Source organism: Ochotona princeps, chromosome 2 (assembly GCF_030435755.1).
Source record: "Ochotona princeps isolate mOchPri1 chromosome 2, mOchPri1.hap1, whole genome shotgun sequence".
NCBI lineage: Eukaryota > Metazoa > Chordata > Mammalia > Lagomorpha > Ochotonidae > Ochotona > Ochotona princeps.
In genome coordinates, this window is record NC_080833.1 from 75,544,213 (window position 1) to 75,564,982 (window position 20,770).

The window sequence follows — 20,770 nt, forward strand, 5'->3', positions numbered from 1 at the left end:
TTTATTAATACACAAAAGAACCAATTTCATGTATTCCATACAACTCCAAGGTGACCACACATCCCTCACTCCCTGGATTCCTCCCTTGCAATCCCCTTAACTCCCTCCCATCTCTTCGTCAGTTTTTGCAGACATATTTTTTTTTTAGACAATTTCTTTTGCTTCTTTCTGTATCTGGTGAGGGAAGGGAGATGCAATGGGAAAGACCATGTCCAGCCTCCCAGCCACCTCAGTACCTGACATCATCTCAGAGTCCATGTTGTGGAGCATATTCTGAGGGTTCTGCTCAAGTGGTATCAATAGTTATGAGATGCTGTTGATAACAGCACTCTAAGGATGAGGAAAGTCTCCCAGGGTCAATTGACTGATATACTGATATAGCCCACCTCAGAGTCTCCATTAACCCAGAAATTTGCTGTCAAACTTCACTGGGGTAGTTGATCAATTTGTTCTGGCCTCCTTCCTCTGGAAACCAGTGGGTGCTGCGTACTAGCACAGCCCTGCCCAGCACACTTTTCGGCCTTACCATGGGAACTGCAGCCCAGTTAGAGCGGCTGCCAACAATCCCCACTGGACTGGCCCCTGGCTTTGGTTCCTGTGCCTGCCAGCATATGCAATTGTCCTTCCTGTTTTGAGAGAAGCTGCCATCTTCATCTGCCTTCGGTCTTTAGTGGTGTTCCTCTATCCAGGCTGCTCCGCTTCCACAGGTTACTCAATCTGTCCTCATCAAGGTCCATGATCCAAGTCATTTTCTCTCTTTCTATCCATTCATTGACGCTGCTTATTTTTTATGAGAATGCACCATAATCTAACACATTCTGTTTTTCTTATTGTTTTATGTGTTTACTCTGTGAGAAAAGAGTTCTATCACCAAGAATTTAAGTCAGTTCTGTTCACTGTGTGATACTGAACACTTAGAACAACTTCCAGTACCTGGTAGGAATGCATAAAATATTTCTTGAATTAATGACAGCCATAATTTTACTGGAATGTCGAGACCACTCTTTGTCTTTACTGATCCCTCTTCATCAGCTTCATATCAAATTTTGTCCGTGCTTTTCTCAGATTTTAATATTCCTGGGGTGCTACCATTAGCACTTGGCTTTCTTGTTCTATACCAAAGGAGGCAGGAAAAAGCTTTTTGACAGTTCTTGTGGAAATTATAAAATAATGTATATAAAATCTCTGTGCTAGACCTTGACATGCCAGAGGAAGTATTTTTTCACTTAGAGATGTATAAAATGTAAGTAGTTGGCATACATGTTCCACTTGTAGAAAGCTCATGTGCATTTGTCTTCAGTAACCACTAGACATTATGTCACGATACTGTAGCCTACTGAATGGCTTTGCTGTGTTACAGGTTACAAGGACAATTGAATTCACCATGGAAGCCCCCATCTGTCTAGTGGAAAATTGCGAGGAGCAGCTGACATTGAATCCAAAAGCATTAGAAATTCTTCACAAGATATCTCAGCCTGTGGTGGCAGTGGCAATTGTGGGACTGTATCGCACAGGAAAATCTTACCTCCTGAATCGCCTGGCAGGAAGGAACCATGGTGAGTGTGGGTCTGGGACAGCCGTCATTTGCTTGGCACCAGTGATGACACAGGCTGATTGCCCTTTGTTCAGGTCATCTTAAAGAAGAGCATGACTTCCCCAGAGAACTCTTGTAACTTTCACCTACAAATTTACAACCTAAACCTCATGTGTCCACATGATCCCATTCTTTAGTCCATTAATAAAAATTCTCCTAACTCCTTCAAAAGATCAGTTCCACCAGTCTTTGTGTTTCACTTTCATAATTTATTTTTAAAATTTGAAGGTCATAGCGACACACAGAGAGAGAGGCATATGCAGACGCAGAGATCTTTCATGTACTGGTTCTTTCCCAAGTGCCCTTAGCAGCTGGGTGGGAACAGAATAAGGGCAGTATCCAGAACACCATTCAGAAGCCTCAGACATCCAAGTACTTGTATTACCACTTGCTCCCAGCTGGGTGTATGTTAGTAAGAAACTGATCAGAAGCACAAGTGGGACTCAAACACAAACCCTCTGCTATGGGGCGCAGGTATCCTGAATACCAGCTGAACCACTATTTGAACTACTCATTATTCTTGATCTAATCTACTCACACTTGATTAGACATGAGATCTAATAATCCATTCTTTCTTACTCTTCAAGTAGTGCATGTCTTTTAAGAAACTTGAAGTGAATAGTCAGAAGCATGTACCGAGAATTACACGTGTATCTAATACTTAAGGTGTACTAGAATGTATTTAATTTTGCCTCAAGGTTATAATAAAATGTATCTCTTTCTCTTTGTCTGATCACCCTTTCCAACATGTACACTATAACACTTGGGGAAGACTCAATAACACACATGTACGTCAAGTTAATACATAAAAAGAAGACCTGGTGCAATCACTCCACTGGCTCATCCTACACATCCAAGTGCAAAAGATCCCATATGGGCACTGGTTTGTGTTCTGACTGCTCAACTTTCCATACCTAGCTTCTTGCTTGTGGCCTGGGAAGGCAGTTGAGGATGACCCAAAACCTTGGTTCCCTACACCCATGTGGGAGACCCAGAAGAAGCTCCTGGCTTTAAATTGATGGAGCCCCAGCTATTGAGACCAAGGTGGGAGTTAGCAGGCAGGTGTAAGACTGTTCTCTTCATAAATCAGCCTTTTTGAAATAAATAGAGAAATCTTTAAAAACTAAATAAATATAAAGTGAATGTTTGCATAATAAATACATAGAATGTCACCAACATGCAAATTTCCAATCACTACAACTAAACTCTCATTAGAGTTTATCAATATTTTGGATTTCCAAACATACTTCTTCCACTATGTATGTGTACTAGCAACAGCTCACTGAGGCCTTTTTGGAAACTTAGTTTACATGGAATTATATTGTGGTGACTGTTGTAGTGTGTTTTCACGTATGAATTTTCCACTTGCACTTTGTAAAATCTTCCTTTCCCCCCATCCCCCATTATTTTTTTCTTTTTTTTTAAAGATTTATTTTATTTTTATTACAAAGTCAGAGAGGAGGAGAGATAGAGAGGAAGTGGAGCTGCCGGGATTAGAACCAGTGGCCATATGGGATCAAGGCGAGGACCTTAGACACTAGGCCACGCTGCCGAGCCCCCATTCCCCATTATTATCTCTTTTGACTTTTACAGACTTTGGTGACAATGTGATAATCATCCTACTTGGTCTTTCTGTTTGCAAAATCATGCCACTATTCCCTTACTCGCCATGGTTGATTTGCTTTCTGGCTTAACACTATTGCCGGTTGTCCTTCTGTCTAGTAAATTCCAAAGGTCCCTTAGTCACCATGTTTTTTTGTCTCTTGCTCTCCCTCCATCCCATTCTCCGTCCTTCAACTTTCTTACTCTTCATTTCCTTCTTTACTTTTTCTTGCTTTTATTTCCAACCTTCCTTTGGCTCCTAAGTACCACATTTACTTTTGTGATAGAGATAGTTTTGATCATCAGTCAGGGAATATACTTTGTCCTGCGTGAATCACATCAATTTTTAGGAGCTTCTTTGAAGGAAGACAGAGTTGGGAGCTCTGACAGACAGGTAGGTATCAGAAACAAAGGCTCAACAATGTTGGAGTTGTTCCCTCAAGGTAGCCTTTAAAAGGAATGAGGTCAATTCTCTATGCAATTAAAAATGAGTTTCTGGTCCCAAAATGCTTTAAGCATTGAACTGTGACTTTTGACCACTGTGCCTCATGTTAGGAAAAAAAAAAAAAAGAGAAGATACTTGCTTCCAAATCAGGCTCCAAGGAGAGCTATATAGCCACTTTTCTCTCTCTCTCTCTCTGGGTGTGATTCGCTGGGTGTGTTTGCATGCATGTGTGTGTATCTGTGATTTAGTGAAGTCACTTTAAAAGGTTTATAGAACATAGAACTAAAAGGTGAGTTTATTTTTCTGCAATTTTTTCCAAATTCATCAATATGAGAAATCTTTGAAAGAGTCATGGAAATTGTGTATGATGAAAAGAAATACACAAAGCTTTGAAATCTCTTTTGTGCCAACTTATCATTTAACACTGTGTTTCCACAAGTCTATGAGGTATTACCTCCATTCACATCTTATGCTTTCTGTAAGTGGCAGCACAGAGTGTTGCATTTATTTTCTACTAGTCAGTTAACCGTCAGATATCATGACAAGGTAGAAAAGACCAGAGCATCTCTGGCTTCTGTCCTCACAGGGTGTGGAAGTGGAATGACCTGAACCATGATGACCACACACTTTTAGATATGCAGTCACATCAATTTCTCTTAATAAGTGACAGGTGGTCCAAATCCTGGACTGTTAGATAGAAAATGCCATCCACTGGTTCCTCGGCATCTTTTTCAAATCATCTCCTTGTGGGTTTCAGCCTTTGGAAGGATGGTCAGCTTAGTCTCACAGCTCTTTTCTGTATTTCTTCACTTCTATATTTCCTCTTGAGGCAAAGAACATGGAATTCATCATTAGCTGAAGAAGAGAAAGGAGAGGAGTAAAGTGAGAAGGGAGAGATGGGTGTTGATACAAAAGCTAATCATCATTTGAAGTTCTGGCAGGACACACATGAACCACGCAAAAGATAATTGAAGAGAATTGAATGGAGGGTATACTTATAAGTGCATAGGTAAAGAGAACCAGTAAAAGTGACAAAGCAGTCAAAGAAAGGCATCAAAAGGGCCAGCTGGACATTACCATCCTATGCCACAAAGACAAGCAAGGGGTAGATGGTGGGATAAGATGAAACTCATTGGATGTAGCTATATGAAAGGAGCTGTGATGTGACCCAGGGAATAAGCCACTGGGACACTGAGGTCCAACAAGTTGGAAGCTGAGGGATCATGCATTTGCCATCATTTTGCTGTGAGGCTTCCATCTGATAGAGCTCAGGAAGAACTCAGATTATCCAATAACTCTTTAGTGTCAGAAAAATAATATAGGTTTCTAGATATATTAGTTTTTTCATGTGACATAGTTTGAGAAAATCATGCATATTTTATGTCTAGGATGAGGTTTCCTTGCCAGAATAGAAGCAACCCCTTTTCTGAATACCACTTACATTCCTGCAGGTTTAGTGAATATGTAATCGTTGGCCGTCTTGGTCAATCTGCGCTCAGGTTTTATTTTTCCTCTTCTTTTCAGGCTTCCCTCTGGGATCCACGGTGCAATCTCAAACCAAGGGCATTTGGATGTGGTGCGTGCCCCACCCCTCCAAGCCAAATCACACTTTGGTCCTTCTGGATACTGAAGGCCTGGGTGATGTGGAAAAGGTGAGACCCAGAATGTTCTTTATTACTGACTGCAATCATACATTTTTAATTTGCCACATCACTTTGCCACTCTGACACATTTTCATAAACTGCAAATCCAATAATAGGCAATGAGGCGCTATCCTTTCCTCTCAAGCTTCCTTAGTAACCCCACACTTCAATATATGATGGAGAGAGATTCTCGTTTTTTAGGTTGGAGTAAATAATTTAGTTAATAGATATTAACGCACAAGTCAATTTAGAATTCCCCACTAGGTACTGCAGGTATAGCAACATACAGGATGGATGGAGCCTGGCTACAGGGAAGTACGGAATGTATCCTGTAGAGATTGACAAAAAAGTGAAAAGAGTGGAAGAAAAATCAGATATGAGTTGGGGATTTTTGAGAAAGTTCTCTTCTATTGGATCAATGGGTTTTACTAAATTGTGTGATGTTGGTGTGGATGGAGACAGAGACTACGTAAGTTGGGTCTCTGTGAAGAAATATAATAGTAACCTTTGGAAAAGTTTATGTTTGTCATAACATTTATTCCTTTATTTTAGAAGTAAGAGTTACAGAGTGAGGGATACACACATACAGGCACACAGTCAGATCTTCCATCCATTGATTTACTCTCCAGATGACTGCAATAACCTGGGTTAAGTCAGGCCAAAGACAGTAGCCTGGAGCTTCTTCTAATCTCCTGTGTGGGTGACAGGAACCCCAAAAATTGTGCTATCCTCCACTAATATTCCCAGGCCATTAGCAGGGAGCTGTATGAGAAATGGAGAAATCTGGATATGAACTGGAGCCTAAAGAGGATGAGAGGGTAGCAAGAGGTGTCTTTATGCCATTGCGTTGGCCTCTTATCATCAAGATTTTAGACCAAGTCTCTGATGAATCCTGCACCAACCTCTCCAAAAACATAAACTAGTGGCCTGGCACATTGGCCCAGTGGCTAAATCTTTGCCTTGTAAGTGCCAGGTTCCCATATTGAATGCTACATTTCCCATCCAGCTCCCTGTTTGTGGCATGGGAAAACAGTAGAAGACAACCTAAAACCTTGGAACCCTGCACACATGTGGGAGACTTGGCAGAAACTCCTGTCTCCTGTCTTCAGATTGGCTTGGCACTGGCCATGGCAGCCACTTGGGGAGTGAGCCTGCAGATGGAAGATCTTTCTCTCTTTTTCTTCTTCTTTCTGTAAACTTGCTTTTCTAATAAAAAATAGTAAATCTTTAAAAAAAGAAAACATGAACTAGGCACAAAATAAATAATCAGGTATTTAAAATTATAGTTTTACAGATTGAATGAAATGATTTTGTGCTTATCTATGAGTCCAAGTGTAAACTGAAAGAAGGAAAGGCATCAACAAGGGCCAATTTATATTGGAATTCCCTTAACATAGAAGGATGGGAGGGAAACACAACCTTGGAAAGTGTGAGTTTAAAAATTCAGTTTTAAGGTGACTGATTATTATTTAAGATAATCATTATGGACTTTAGATTTTACTAAATTGTGGTTTTTGTGAGCCATCTATTGATTTAATTACTGCTGATGAACCAAAGTAAACTAAATAAAAAGTGAGAATTTAACTTTTGCTTTGTACTGTGATAGGAAAACCTTTCACATCTTTTGTGAATTGCATTTCAGTGTCCATATGCACTGCTTCCATTAAGTGGAATAGCATGGCAATTCTGTTATAGGATTATGCACTAATGATTCTAACTTGGCCTTTATTGGTTCTTTGATTGAGCCCTTCATCTCCACAGATCTATTTTCTATCTGCTATGTAATACTCAGTTGTTTTCCACTTGGTATGTTCATATTCCAGTGACACAGAATCCCTTCTCATTCTGTATTCAGAATCTTTGTTCACATATGTAGGCCTCCTTCTCTTCATGACTTTTTTTGGTACAACTTTGGATTGCACCCCTGGCAAAGATGATCATTTTGGTAACATTTATATGTTGACCTGCTTGCTGCTCTAAAAAGCTACCTTCTTGACAGTAGAGATTGCCAAATGGAACTTTATATGTACAAAATCAAATGCAAAGTCTGGCCCAGTGAAGTGTTAAGGAACTTATTTGAATAAGATTTGTATCCTTACTATAGTTATAATTTTTCTTTCTTTTTAAAATTATCTTTATATTTAGCAGTTAATAGTATTCAAGATACAGATTTTATAGAACTTTATGCATTTTAGGATAATGAAAACAGACTTATAACTCTAGCAAGCCATATATTAACAATTGAAGCATAGAACAGTCTTAGGCAGGTGCGCAGAGAAATCTCCCATAACTTAGCAAGTGAGGAGTAACTGAACTCTGCATCTTACCTAGTGGGTTCTAGGAAAAGCCAAGTCGGGAGCCTGACCAGTAAGGTACAGGTTGGGCAATTATATGCTAGCTGACTTTTCCCTGTCTGTTCAAAATTTTCCGTATAAGTCTCTCTGTGTCAATCTGAACTAATTTTGGGGCTTCTGAGAGACCCTGATGGTCAGTGCAAGAGGGATGGGGAGCCAAAGCTGGAACTAAGTAAGGACAAGAGAAAGCTCCTCTCCTGAGTCCAGAAGGAAATGTACAGTTCTTCTATATCTGCGGACCACCAGAAGCTCCTGGCTGTTGTTCGATGTCATTAGACCCTATGAGGTGGGTTCTGGGCTGCTTTAATTCCATGTGGAAGATCCAGTAAGAAATGGCTGACCTCAGAGTTCTCGGTCTACAAGGGCATTCAAATTCCCTGTGATAGTTTTGGCAGTCAGGATATGGTCCTTGGTGCCCATACTGACAATCCTTGATGAAGTATCCACAGCTTCTGTGGGGAAAGCACTTGGGAGGTTTCTGGGGTTCTCTGGGACTAGGATACAGACCTCCTCTTATCCTCCTGTTCCACTCTGGGGTCCTCTCCTGCTCTGTGTATATGACCTCCTGTTAAGAGATTGTCAGGATCATTCATGGATCCCACTGTCTCTATAGTTTTTGCTAATATCTACTGCAGTTTCAAATCTGTTATCTGTAAGTCACCTGTTACAATACTTATAGATTATAGTAGTATAGTTATTATTTAAGGAAAAGTCACAATTTGGTAGACTTATAAGTTGAGTTTAATGTTAAACTCTTTACTAAGTATTTCATGACAGAACACCGTGGTTTATTATTTTTTTTGTGAGCAAACTGATGCCTCAAGTGTGTTTAGTACATAGTTCAAAACACATTTTATCTTTCTTGTTACATTACAACTGTTATTTATCTTATTATTCAATTAAAAAACAATTGTAAGAGTGAATAAACAGCCAAATGGATGAATGAGGACTGAATGAAGCATAGATGCCTGAATCTCTGGCTCTGTTGTGCATTCTAGGGAGACCCTAAGAATGACTCGTGGATCTTTGCCCTGGCTGTGCTCCTGAGCAGCACCTTGGTCTACAACAGCCTGGGCACCATCAACCACCAGGCCCTGGAGCAGCTGCAGTATCCTTCCAAGAAAGCAGCCACCAGGTGTCGCTGAGTTTGGGAAAATGGCAGCTGAGGTTGTTTCTTCTTTATGTGACTCAGTCCCAAGTTGAATAAGAGACAGTTTTCCCAGTTGAGTAAGAGTAGATCCAGGGTTAAAGGGGAAACTTGCCTAATCTGTTTCTGAGTGTAGTCTGGAATTTTGGTGTAGGGTGTTTTTCCTTAATAAAGATCCTAGTTATGTGACTGAACTCACTCAGTTAATCAGGGCACGATCTTCCTCCGTATCTGATGAAGTAGAAGACTCCACAGATTTTGTGAGTTTCTTTCCAGATTTTGTTTGGACTGTGCGGGATTTCACCTTGGAGCTGAAGTTAAATGGAAGCCCCATCACAGAAGATGAGTACCTGGAGAATGCCTTGAAGCTGATTCCAGGTAGGAAAGTGTGATCTGGTTATGACTAATTGAGTTTTATAAGGTGGGATCCAAAAGACTTTTCTGCAGTATTTGAAATAAATGTTTATATGTTACTGAACTGAGGTCATGATATTAGTGACCAGTGATTGATGGATGGCCATGATTTTAGCAATGTTATTGAAAATTTTGAGAAAATGAGACTTAAACTGTGAGGAAATTCATTTTCTTTTTCTCTTAAAATGTGTTACTAAAGATAGAGCAAATTTCATGAATTCGTTGAGAGAAATTTAAAGCTCAGTTTTTTTTAGATTTATTTATTTTTATTGGAAACACAGGTTCATGGAGAGGAGAGACAGAGAGAAAGATCTTCCATCCACTGGTTCACTCCAAAAGTGGCTGTAATGACCAGAGCTGACCATTCCTTAGCCAGGAGCCAGGAGCCTCCCCTGAGTCTCCCACACAAGTGTAGGATCCTAAGGCTTTGGGCTGTGCTCTACTGCTTTCCCAGGCCACAAACAGGAAGCTGGATGGGAAGTGGAACCGCTGGGATTGAAATTTGTGCCCATATGGGATCCTGGTACATGCAAGGCAAGGACTTTAGCCACTAGACTACCGTGCCAGACCCTGTAGCTCAATGCTGTATCAAACAATTTTAGGCCTATTGGTACTGCAAGTAAAAAGTGAGAACTACAATCTGTCTGTCACTTGTAAGACTCATGTATTTATGTTACTTGATAAATGTGAACATTCCTCCTACTCAGGAGTAAAATAGCTTACTTAGGAAGCTAGTAAATACAAAATTAGTAGATCAAATAGCCTAATTTAAAAAATAAATATCACTTATTATGTCTTGCTTTCCTCAACTGTTACGTTCTTTCTAGGAGCATACTTACATCTTCAATATTTCAGGGTGTAGGTGGTGGAAAACACTGCTATGTGCCTCCAGTAATATGCTTAAATTTTTCATTTTGTGTTTTTTCATAATATCACCTTCTTCACCCTGCAGCCTTTGGCACTATGTTATCACTTCAATATTCTGAATTTATTATGAAGATTATATTTAGAAGAGTAGTAATGGCCCTTGAGGGACTACCACATTTTAGTTTGTTCTTTTATTCATACTTTAAGTAGACAACTATTTTGACCAAAATATGTGCCTCGAAATCCCTTTTCAAGATACTGTCCAATGATATTTAGATTATTTTACTTTAAAGTTTACTACTAAAATTATTGTAAATACAATGGTGTGTATATTTTTTAGCTATGATTTTGAAATATCTTTTCTTTAGTGACTTGAAGTCATTGGTTCTCATATTATTTTTCCAGAAGCATCTCATCTTTATTTCTACATTTCCTTAAAATTCATGTTTCAATTCTGACACAGGACTCCAACATCGCAGATGCATTCTTGAAAATTTGTGTAACATTTTATTTTGAAATATTTTAAAATGGTCACTCTAGGGTCAGTTTTATGGCATCCAATATAGGCACCTGTTTGTGTCCTGGCTATTCCAATTCCAGTCATGCTACCTTCTAATGGCCTGAGAAAAGCATCAAAAGATGACCTGAGTCTGTTGGGCCCCCGTCACTCACAGTGGATATTCAGATGGAGCTTGTGGTTCCTGGCTTTGCCAGACCTAGTCCTAGATTTTAAAAAGTATACTCAACTGCACAACACAAGATCAGTGTCTTCACCTGCAGTAGACGCCTCCTGTCCCTCTCCACGGCATCATTTTCAGCTCTGTATAAAACTGGAAAGGAAAATTTATCAGTCCTGGAGCTAGAGTGATGCAAAGAGTGCTTTGAATGTCCTCAGCCCTTTGTAGGCTGTCTCTTCACTTAGTGTTCTTTTGCAATTCTACAGGAAAGAACCCTAGAATTGAAAATTCCAACTTGCCTAGAACATGTATCAGATATTTCTTTCCAAAACGTAAGTGCTTTGTCTTTGACCGGCCCACAAGTGATAAAAATCTACTAGCCCATATTGAAGAAGTGCCAGAAGACCAATTAGAATCCAATTTTAAAAAGCAGTCAAAACAGTTCTGCAACTATATCTTCACATGTGGGAAGACCAAGACCCTGAGACATGGAATCATTGTCACTGGAAATAGTGAGTTGCTTTTGTGTCAAAGCATGTTTCTTGGTGTGTGTGATAGAGATGATTCTTCTGTGGGTTTCTCAATCATTATGTTTGCATCTATATCAGAGTATAAAGGAGGAGGTAATCTCCTTCTACACTAAAAGTGATGTTGCTTTGTTAAATTTTCCCTCCATGTGGATTTACTGAGGCCTCATCGAAATCATGAAATAAATCAACAAATGATGCACACAAAAGATGTTAGAGATAAATCTGCCTGTGAGAGAGGTCCTATATGGTAAGGTATTATCCATGAGGAAACACAAAATATTGTAGAAATTAGTACCAGTCAGAATATAAAGGACAATCTGTGAATCCAACGCAAGATTAGCAAGAGTTTATGAGAAAAAGTTAAAGGTAACCTCACAAATTGTACCGGCTTAATCACATGGCCACCATGTTAGTATCAGCTGATGCTTGATTGAATATGCTAAGGAACAAGCTGCAAGTTCCTGAGGATTTTTCAAATCAAGGAATTGGCACTTTATTTGGAATGAGGGCTTGAAAACTATGCAGTTTCCTTTCCTAGTCTAATAATTTTTTTCTTTGAAAAGAAAAATATTATTCTAGGAAGCCATAAATTATATTCTGTATTCTAAATAAATTACTTCTGCAGTTTTTTTTTTGAATTTGAGAACCATAATAGAAAGGGTGACTAGAAATAACATGCATGTTATCATATCAGGATGGATTGACAGCAAGATTGAAAAAGAGATAGAAGGAAAATAAAGAGTGGGAGAATGAAGGAAAGGGACAGGAGGAGAAGGAGTAAGAGCAGGAGGTAGAAAGAAAACTGGAAGGTAAATGGATTTTGTTATTTTAAAATTCAGGTTCTTAAATCCTGTGAAAACTCTGAGAACCATCTACTTACTTCTTACACTCATGTGTTATTCAGGGCTGGGCTGTCTGGTAGAGATGTACGTGAATGCCATCAACAGTGGAGCAGTGCCTTGCCTGGAGAACGCAGTGACAACTCTGGCTGAACGTGAAAACGCTGCAGCTGTGGAGAAGGCAGCCGCCCACTACATGGCCCAGATGGCTGAGCGAGTGATGCTCCCCGCAGACACACTCCAGGAGCTGCTGGACGTGCACACAGTCTGTGAGAAGGAAGCCATTGAAGTATTCATGGAGCACTCCTTCAAGGATGAGAACCAGAACTTTCAGAAGAATCTTGCGGTACATACCTCAGCATTTATCCTTCCTGGTTTCTCTTTACTGCAATGATGCCTAAGGTCGCTTTTTTGCTCCCACGACCATCTCCCTATCATGGTAACATAGATCAGGATTCTTGAGAAAGAGTAAGAGCTCTGGGAATTAAATCTCACACATTTTCTGAAAGCTGGACAACTTATTTTCTGGTGCTGCAAAGATAAATTATCATGAACTTAGCCCTCAAAACAGTACACATTAAAAAGTAAAGGAAGGAAGGAAGGAAGGAAGGAAGGAAGGAAGGAAGGAAGGAAGGAAGGAAGGAAGGAAAGAAGGAAGGAAGGAAGAAAAGAGGGAGGGAGGAAGGAAAGAGGGAGGGAGGAAGGGAAAACAGAGAAAAAAAGAAAGAGAAAAGAAAGGAAGGAAAAAAGAAAAAAAGAGTATCTATTACTGTCACACAGTTCTGCAGGGTGGGTGTCCATACCATGTTGCCTAGGTTTTTTTTAATGCGGACAGACTGATGGAAGGTGTCAGCTGCACTTGGCCCTCAAAAGAAGGCTTGGGGAAACCCTTTCCTCTTCAAACGAGGAGTTTTGCATTAAATCCTTCTCTTGTTACTAATTTCTCTGGTTTCTTTTTGTGACACTAGCTAAAGATAACTGCTTTTCTCTATCTTGTGTGGTTGGATAATACCAGATGGAGTATTCTCTATTGTGAAGTCATGATCTAATTCCTGGTTCAGTACCGATGAGGCCCTCAAGTTTGGGAACTGTACACAGTATGGATACCAAGAGGAGAGGAATCTTATAAAAAATCATAATTTTATTGATCTCTGACACCTTCATTCAAAGTTTATCTTTCCATCTGTTCAGGCAGGAAACATCTCTCAATTTGTAAGAAGAAAACTCAGGTGGACTTTATCTTTCAAGTATGAGCAAAATTGTTCCTGTATATTTCAAAGTGTGAGCCACCACAAAAAGTGTTCATAAAGAGTTCTAAAATTGGTTCAGTGTACACTTAACCAACTAGTAAGCTTTGGTTTTCAGATATTCATATATACGCATTTATCTGTCCATCTCCATTCAGAGGCTCTGAGGAAATTTGAATTTGAGCCAAAATTCAACTTTCTAGTGTTTATTCTTGTTGACTGTCATTTTGTATGTTAAAGCACCTCACAGTTCCTTTCTTTTGACTTGTGTTTTGCAATATTGTTCCTGTCCCCTGGATAATCAAGAAACTTTACAAAGGTCAAAGAGGAATGATCAGAAGCAACAATGAAACGCGTCTCCTGATTACTGGTCCATTTCATGTCCTAGTCTACCAGGGGCCACCCTAATGCTTTTCCTCAGTGCATCACAGGTGACACTTCCCTGCTAATGGTTTCTTTCTAATGCATATTCCCATGTTTCCCTGGCAGGAAGCCATAGAAAAGATGAAGGAAGATTTCTTGCTGCAGAATGAAGATGCTTCTGTCAAATATAGCCAGGCTGAGCTTACACGGCTTTCAAAGTCTTTGATGGAAAATATTTCAGGAGGAACATTCTCTGTTCCTGGAGGGCACAAACTCTACTTAGAAGCAAGGAAAAAGGTTGAAAAGGAGTATGCGCTGGTGCCCAGAAAAGGAGTGAAGGTGAGGAATGGGGTGCTGGGTACTAGAGGAAAGGGATCTTGGATGCTGCTTCTGAAAATGAGAACCACAGACTCATCATGGAGAGCAAGCACAGCAATGGCTGTGGTTTGGGAGTGCTTTGTCCCCCTGGTTGGTTATGTGTTGGATTTGTGATACATGATGAGATCATTTGGAGATGGTTCCTAACGGGAGGTTCTTAGGTCCCTGAGGGCTGCTTTCAGAAGTTAATTAATGTAGAAGTTCTTATGGGACCCTGTGTGAGTTCTGGTAGTTTAGGTGTTATAAAAATTGGACAGATCCTTGAGTCATTTTCTGCCTTCCTGTCTGGTAATCTGATCACTCCATTCTACATGCTGTGTAGTGATGCTGTCCTAACTCAGAGTCTGAGCCATCTTAACCAGAGCCGTGTGCCTGAAGGTGCTGTGACCTTAAACCTCCAGACTAAATTAAATAAACCTCTTGCAAAGTAACCCATTTGTGAGATTTTGCTAGAATAGTGGGAAGCAGACTGGTGTAGCAATGTCTGCACACTTCATGGGTTTCTTTTATACATAATTTAAACCATAACCATGCTTTTTCCCAGAGAGGATCAGGATTTATGAATTATGAAACAAAAGGGCAGATTTTCTGCTAAATATAGAAAATATTTCTCAATATGGTCATGATGTTACCTGGGTGAAAAATTCTTTGTGATATGTGCACGGCTACCGTACTGGTGTGCATTGGCAGTAACAATGCTGATCCTGATGATCTTTGCAGCTAACATTCCCTTCATATTCACTCGTTGTACCAGGTAGGGTTTGGATTATTTTATGAAATCAGCTATTTCTTTCTCAGAAAACTATGAATTTGGTATTAACATCTCCCCTATTATGTAGGTAGGCAATGTAAAACATAGAGAAGCTGGTAAGTTTCCCTAAGATAACGCTTAGCAGGTGGTGGAGAGGATGAGGCAGTTCCATACATGTGACCAGTAGAATCACACTTTTATTGTTTTATGGGAGCTTCATATTGTGCCCGTAATGGTGATATCAGTTTATACTCCACCAACAAGTAGCCAAGGGTTCCGTTCTATGCATGTTTTTGCCAACAATTTTTACCATTTGAATCATAGTCATTATTGTTTTTATTTATTTTATTCTTATTTGAAAATCAGAGAGAGGAAGAGACTAAAAGCATTCTCCCATCTTCTGGTTCACTCTTCAAATGTCCTCAAAGTCAGTGAGGATTGTTGCAAAGTTGGGGGGCTGTTATTCAGATCTCCCATCTGGGTGGCAGGGACCCAAGTACTTGGTCATCATCCTCTGCTTTCCCAGCATGCCATCGATCAATTTTGGTCAAAAGCAGAGTATCTGAGCTTGAACCAACATTGTGATATGGGGTTACAGAATCGAACAAGTGACAATTTAACCTGCTGCATCCCAATGTTGATCCCAAATAATAGCCATTCTAACACGTGTGACCTGAGATCTCATTAAGATTGATTCCCAGATGATTGTGGCGTCTGGCATGTTCTATGTACTGGTTAATCATTTGAACTTCTCCTGTTGAGAAATGTTTATGAAAGTGCTCTGCCCATTTTAAGTCAGATCATTTGTTACTTGATATTGAGTTTGTTTGACTCATATTTTTAGTATCACCCTCTTATGTGGTATATGGTACGTCAGTATTGTCTGTTATTCTGTCCTTTGCATTCTGTTGATGGTTTCCTTTTTAAAATTTTGTTTTCATGATCTTTACATAGCTGATTAGGGTTCAAAGGGTCAAGGGCTACAGAAAAGTGGGTAAGACCATTGTTTCCACATTGTCATTTCCTTCCTGTATCTGGGGGAAGGGGAGAGACAAAGGGAGAAGTCACACCCACCCTCCCAACCATCCCAGGGTCCCTGATGTGGGGCATGTTCTGAGAGCACTGTTCAAGTCTTTTTCATAGTTTAACTGTTCTGAATTGCTGCCTATCTCGCCATTTCAAGCACGATGAGATCTCTTCATAATCCACTGGCTGACATAGTTCACCTTAGTGTCTCCACTTGTCCAGATTTTCAGTGCCAACACTTGGCTGGGGTAGTTGATCAATTTGTTCTGTCCTCTGGTACCAGCTGTCCTATGCAGGCACCAATGTACTACCATATCCTCCATGTACACCTGGATATGCCATCGAGGTGGCTCAGCTTTGACACATGCACTCCACGGTCAGACCATGGAATCTGCAATTCTCTTCATGTTTGGGTTCTGAGCCTGGCATTTTGATTGGGGGAATCCCCAAAGAAACAACATTTGAAATGATCCCAGACCAGTCTATGGCCATACCACCCTGAATACACCTGATCTTGTCTGAAATGATCTCAAACCAGATTCTTGTGTGTGCTTGCCAGCCAGTACAGGGTCCAACACAGACTGTTGTATGCTTTCTGTTTTGTATCACTGTTAGCCCCTAATCATGTACTAGCTTACTGTCATGTAGCTTTTGATTCTCTTACTGTAAAATCACCACAATTATTTCATTCAAGGCATTTCTCGGTATGGCAAGAGGTTTGCCATTGACTAGAAATTAAAATCATTTCACTTGCCTTGGAGTCTTGCTTGGATTCATAGAACCCCAACAGACTTATGCTTGCACCAGCACAGTCAACCCAGCCTGGCTTTTCCCTGGTCCAGCTCACATGAAGACAACAGGTGTGTCAGCTCTGCCCGGTCTGGTCTGCCACTTTCCCAACTCACACTCTCCTTTTGGAGTGGTGATCCAGCAGGGGTGCCCCATCCTGTCTCCCTGCCGACTTTGCCCCTCCCTGTTGATCTCGTGTGTGCTGGTTGGGTGCTGCGGCTCAGGTTGGCATGGCCTCCCTCACCTCAGCTTTTGCCAGTGGGTGCTGTAACCTGGCCCAGCCTGGCCCACCCCCAATTCCAGCTGAGGTTGGTGGGGACTACAGCCTCGCCCAACCCAGCTGGCACCCAACCTGAACTCTCATGCGTACTGGCATGTGTTGCAATCGAAGCCAGCCCAAATCACACTCCATTCTCATGCTCGGATTCGCGAGCAGGTAATGTGAACTGGCCCTGCCTGGTTCCCCCGACCTGTGCCAAATATGTGCCAATGGGTATCATCCCCTGGCCTGGTCTGGGCTCTTCCATATTGTGATTCTTGCACTTACCTGCAGGGACTGTGTCTTGACAGGGGTTTTCTAGGCTTCCCTGTCAGAACCTCTCCAATTTTTGTTTTATAAGATTTATTTATTTTTGTTGGAAAGTCAGATTTACAGAGAGAAGGAGAGACAGAGGCAAAAGATCTTCCATATGTTGGTTCACTCCCTCAAATGGCCCCAAATGGCCAGAGTTAAGCCAATCCTCAGCCAGGAGCCAGGAACCTCCTCCAGGTCTCCCACATGGGTTCAGGGTCCCAGGGCTTTGGACCATCATCAGCTGCTTTCCAAGGCCAAAGATGGGGCGCTGGGTGGGAAGTAGGGCAGCTGGGATTGGAACCAGCACAAATATGGGATGCTGGCATTGCAAAGGAAGACTTTTAGCTGCTAGCCTACCACTCCAGGCCCGGATTGTTTCTTTAGCTGGGAAAAAACTCTATGGTTTGATGTAATCCTTTTTGTTTGTTTGTTTTTCTGCTTATGCTTTTAGTATCAAAACAAAAACCATTATTAGTTGTTTTTCACATATGTCATAAAATAAGGAGCCACTGTCATTCTTTTGTGCACCCAGCTTTCCCAGCAACATTTCCCGAAGATGGTATCCTTGTCTTTGTTAATCTTTTTGAATGAAGGTCAAAGTAGTCAATCATATATACATGGAATTTTTTACTGGCTCTCTACTCTGTTAAATCAGTGTATGATACTGTGTGTTTTATTTATTTATTTTTCATATCAATATCCCAAACTATTCTGATTTAGTTGCACACTTGAAATTCAGGTATGGTAAATGAAGATCTCTCTCTCTCTCTCTCTCTCTCTCTCTCTCTTTGTCTCCCCCCTCTGTAAATCTACCTTTCATATAAAAATAAATAACTTTCAAAATACTAAGAACCTTACAATGCATCCATGTGTATATTTTAAATACACACCACCATTATTTGTCATCCAGAGCTTACTGAAACTGTGGAGAATAAGCCTCAGAAAAGTTGCTTTAAAAACCTTCCAGCTGGGGAAGTAAAAGTCGCATGCTCTAGTATTCATGGATGCCGTCTTTTTGCTTTTAAAGATTTATTTTATTTTTTGTATTAAAAAGTCAGATATACAGAGAGGAAGAGAGACAGAGAGGAAGATCTTCTATCTGATGATTCACTCCTCAAGTAGCTTCAGCGGTTGGAGCTGTGCTGATCCCAAGCCAGGAGCCCAGAGTTTCTCTTGGGTCATCCATGCGGGTGCAGGATCATATGGCCTTGTGTCATCCTTGACTGCTTCCCCAGGTCACAAGCAGGGAGCTGGATGGAAAGTGAGTCTACTGGGACATGAACTGGAGCCCATATGGGATCCCAGTGTGTGCAAGGCAAGTACTTTAGCCGCTGGGCTACTGCAGGAGACCCATATGGATCTGTCTTAAGCTAAGAAAGGGTAGGAGAGAATCCATGTGAAAGAAGGACAATGTGCAAGTCTTGCAAGTGCAGGAATGTGTGTCTACAGAACCTCACAGAAATCTCCTTCCTGTGACCTGGGTGTGCAGAGGTAGTGGCAGGCAGCATTGCTGGGAGAGAAGAGATTGCACATCCAGCAAGGAGGCTGCTCTAGAGGAAGTCCAGGCCTCACCAAAGAGCTGGGGGTTTCTGCTGTGGACTAATAAGGATGCAGAATTTACAGAGTTAAATTTGTATTATTCTTAATTTTAATTGACCAGTAATTTCAACCTGAAAAGACAGATATTTGCTGTCTGAAATACCTTTACTCTTTCTTGTTTCCTTAGGCAAAAGAGGTGCTTCAGAGTTTTCTGCAGTCACAGGCAGCAACAGAGAAATCCATCCTGCAGGCAGACCAAGCACTCACTGATGGACAGAAGGCCTTAGCAGGTACAGGGGCAACAGGCACCTCACAGGAAGGTGGGCATTGTCCTGTGATGCCCTCCTACGGGATGGACAGGAAGGTTTTGCTGAAACAAGAGGCGTTCTCTGACCGTGGGGCACACACTGTGCTACACCTGAAAACCACAAGGGCAATTGGGCTGCACATTCAGCCCATCAGTAGTTTTGTGTCACAGTCTGAAAAATGCTCTTGCTGTTTCCGAGGAAGCGCTTCTCCTTCTGCTTCCAGCATGGCTTTTCAAGCTTTTTGATTCTGAACTCAGAACTGATTTTCTTCCCTTGTTAATTGTTTGTGGAACAGCCGAGGAGGCCAAGAGGGAAGCAGCTGAGAAGGAACGGGAACTGCTAAGACAGAAGGAGAAGGAGCAACAGCAAAAGATGGAGGCTCAAGAGAAAAGTTTCCGAGAAAACATTGCTCAGCTACAGGAGAAAATGGAGCGGGAAAAGCAAGAGATCTTGAGTGAGCAGGAAAACATGTTGAAGCACAAGTTAGAGGTGAGTCTGGTGGTGTGTGGGCAGTGCTGAGGGACAATCCTTGGGATCCTTGGGGAGAGGAAGGACCAGACTTGAACCACCGGTATGGTCACAGAGGGAGCCTAAATACGTCTGGATCCTAGTGATGCACCGGCAGCTACAAGATGCCATGAGGTGGTCTCACTAAGCCCCTGTTCACTGGGGCCTTGGTCCAGGCTAGGTGGTTAAGATTTCTGTAACAACTGTCAGGGAAACCTGAAGCAGATCTCTCTGGTCTGAAAGGCTCAAAGCTGATCTGGTGAAATATGAGGAGCACTGAGCACTCTGATTCTGCTCCATCTGTTTCTAAGTCTGCATGAGTTTTTTATGTTGGACAAATTCCTCAAAAAGTATTCTAACATGGTAGAACAATAGACATACATGCTGAACTTCTGACAATAAATGCAAATGTTGACTTTACAAAATAGAGATTTTGAAGTGTTGGCTCTTTCCATTTTATAGGAACAAGAAAAAATGCTTAAAGAAGGATTCAAGAAGAATGCTAATGTCTTAAAGGAACAGATACATCAACTGAATCAAGAGATTGAAAAAACGAAGAATCGAAGTTCAGGGTGGTCAGGGTTCTTAAATACATTGGGCAACATATTCTCCCTGATACCCACTTTACCTACTGTGCTACTTGGTATGGGGTTGAGAAATCTTGGTTCGAAAAATTAGTACCTGGGAATGAAAATAAGCTTTTTTTGTTTCATTAGCATAAAAATGTTACTCACTTTATTTTAAATCTTGAAAAATTTCAATTAGCATTTAGCAGGTTTAGTGTCGTTTGTAGTTGCAATTGTAAACAGAATGTTATTGTTTTCTGCACATTTTTTGAAATCCTGACATATACATGAATTTCATACTTTTCCTGCTTTTCTTTTAAAAAATTTTTATTGTTATAATTTTACAGGATGCAGATTTTTAAGTATAAAGATTCCTTTTTCCTCCCCATACCATCCCCCTACTATTTCTTTCAATATTCATATGATGGTATAGCCTTTTACATTCTACTGTAAGTGCATCGTGGCATTGCTCATTTTAAAGGTGTTGCAGTAATTTTATTCAAGTATGTTTAAAAATGAAATGCAACTATTAAAGAATATCAGGTTCTGGCATCTTGCAAAGTGGTTAACTTTCTGTGTTTTTTGATTAATTATTATGAAGAAATGGGAA

General features: G+C 40.8%; 1 protein-coding gene across 3 annotated transcripts; it reads left to right on the plus strand.

Annotated features, from left to right (window-relative positions):
* The first annotated feature begins 1,364 nt into the window (after positions 1-1,364).
* Positions 1,365-20,450, plus strand: GBP4 (guanylate binding protein 4). Of its 3 annotated transcripts, XM_004582188.3 has the most exons (10): positions 1,365-1,556; positions 5,166-5,293; positions 8,637-8,746; positions 8,967-9,163; positions 11,010-11,255; positions 12,178-12,458; positions 13,849-14,061; positions 18,967-19,069; positions 19,383-19,576; positions 20,057-20,450. In XM_004582188.3, the coding sequence occupies exons 1-10, from the start codon at positions 1,385-1,387 to the stop codon at positions 20,270-20,272; spliced, it is 1,860 nt and encodes a 619-aa protein (XP_004582245.2). In that variant the 5' UTR covers positions 1,365-1,384; the 3' UTR covers positions 20,273-20,450. The 3 variants fall into 3 exon arrangements, with proteins under 3 accessions (XP_004582245.2, XP_058514942.1, XP_058514948.1); XM_058658959.1 differs by lacking the exon at positions 20,057-20,450 and having other exon boundaries at positions 19,383-19,621; XM_058658965.1 differs by lacking the exons at positions 5,166-5,293; positions 20,057-20,450 and having other exon boundaries at positions 1,440-1,556; positions 19,383-19,621.
* The last annotated feature ends 320 nt before the right edge of the window (positions 20,451-20,770 follow it).

Coding starts and splice junctions, on each gene's coding strand:
- GBP4 (XM_004582188.3), top strand. CDS start 1,385: ATGGAAGCCCCCATCTGTCTAGTGGAAAATTGCGAGGAGCAGCTGACA. Junction 9,164..11,009: donor TGCCTTGAAGCTGATTCCAG/GTAGGAAAGTGT, acceptor GCAATTCTACAG/GAAAGAACCCTAGAATTGAA. Junction 12,459..13,848: donor ACTTTCAGAAGAATCTTGCG/GTACATACCTCA, acceptor TTTCCCTGGCAG/GAAGCCATAGAAAAGATGAA.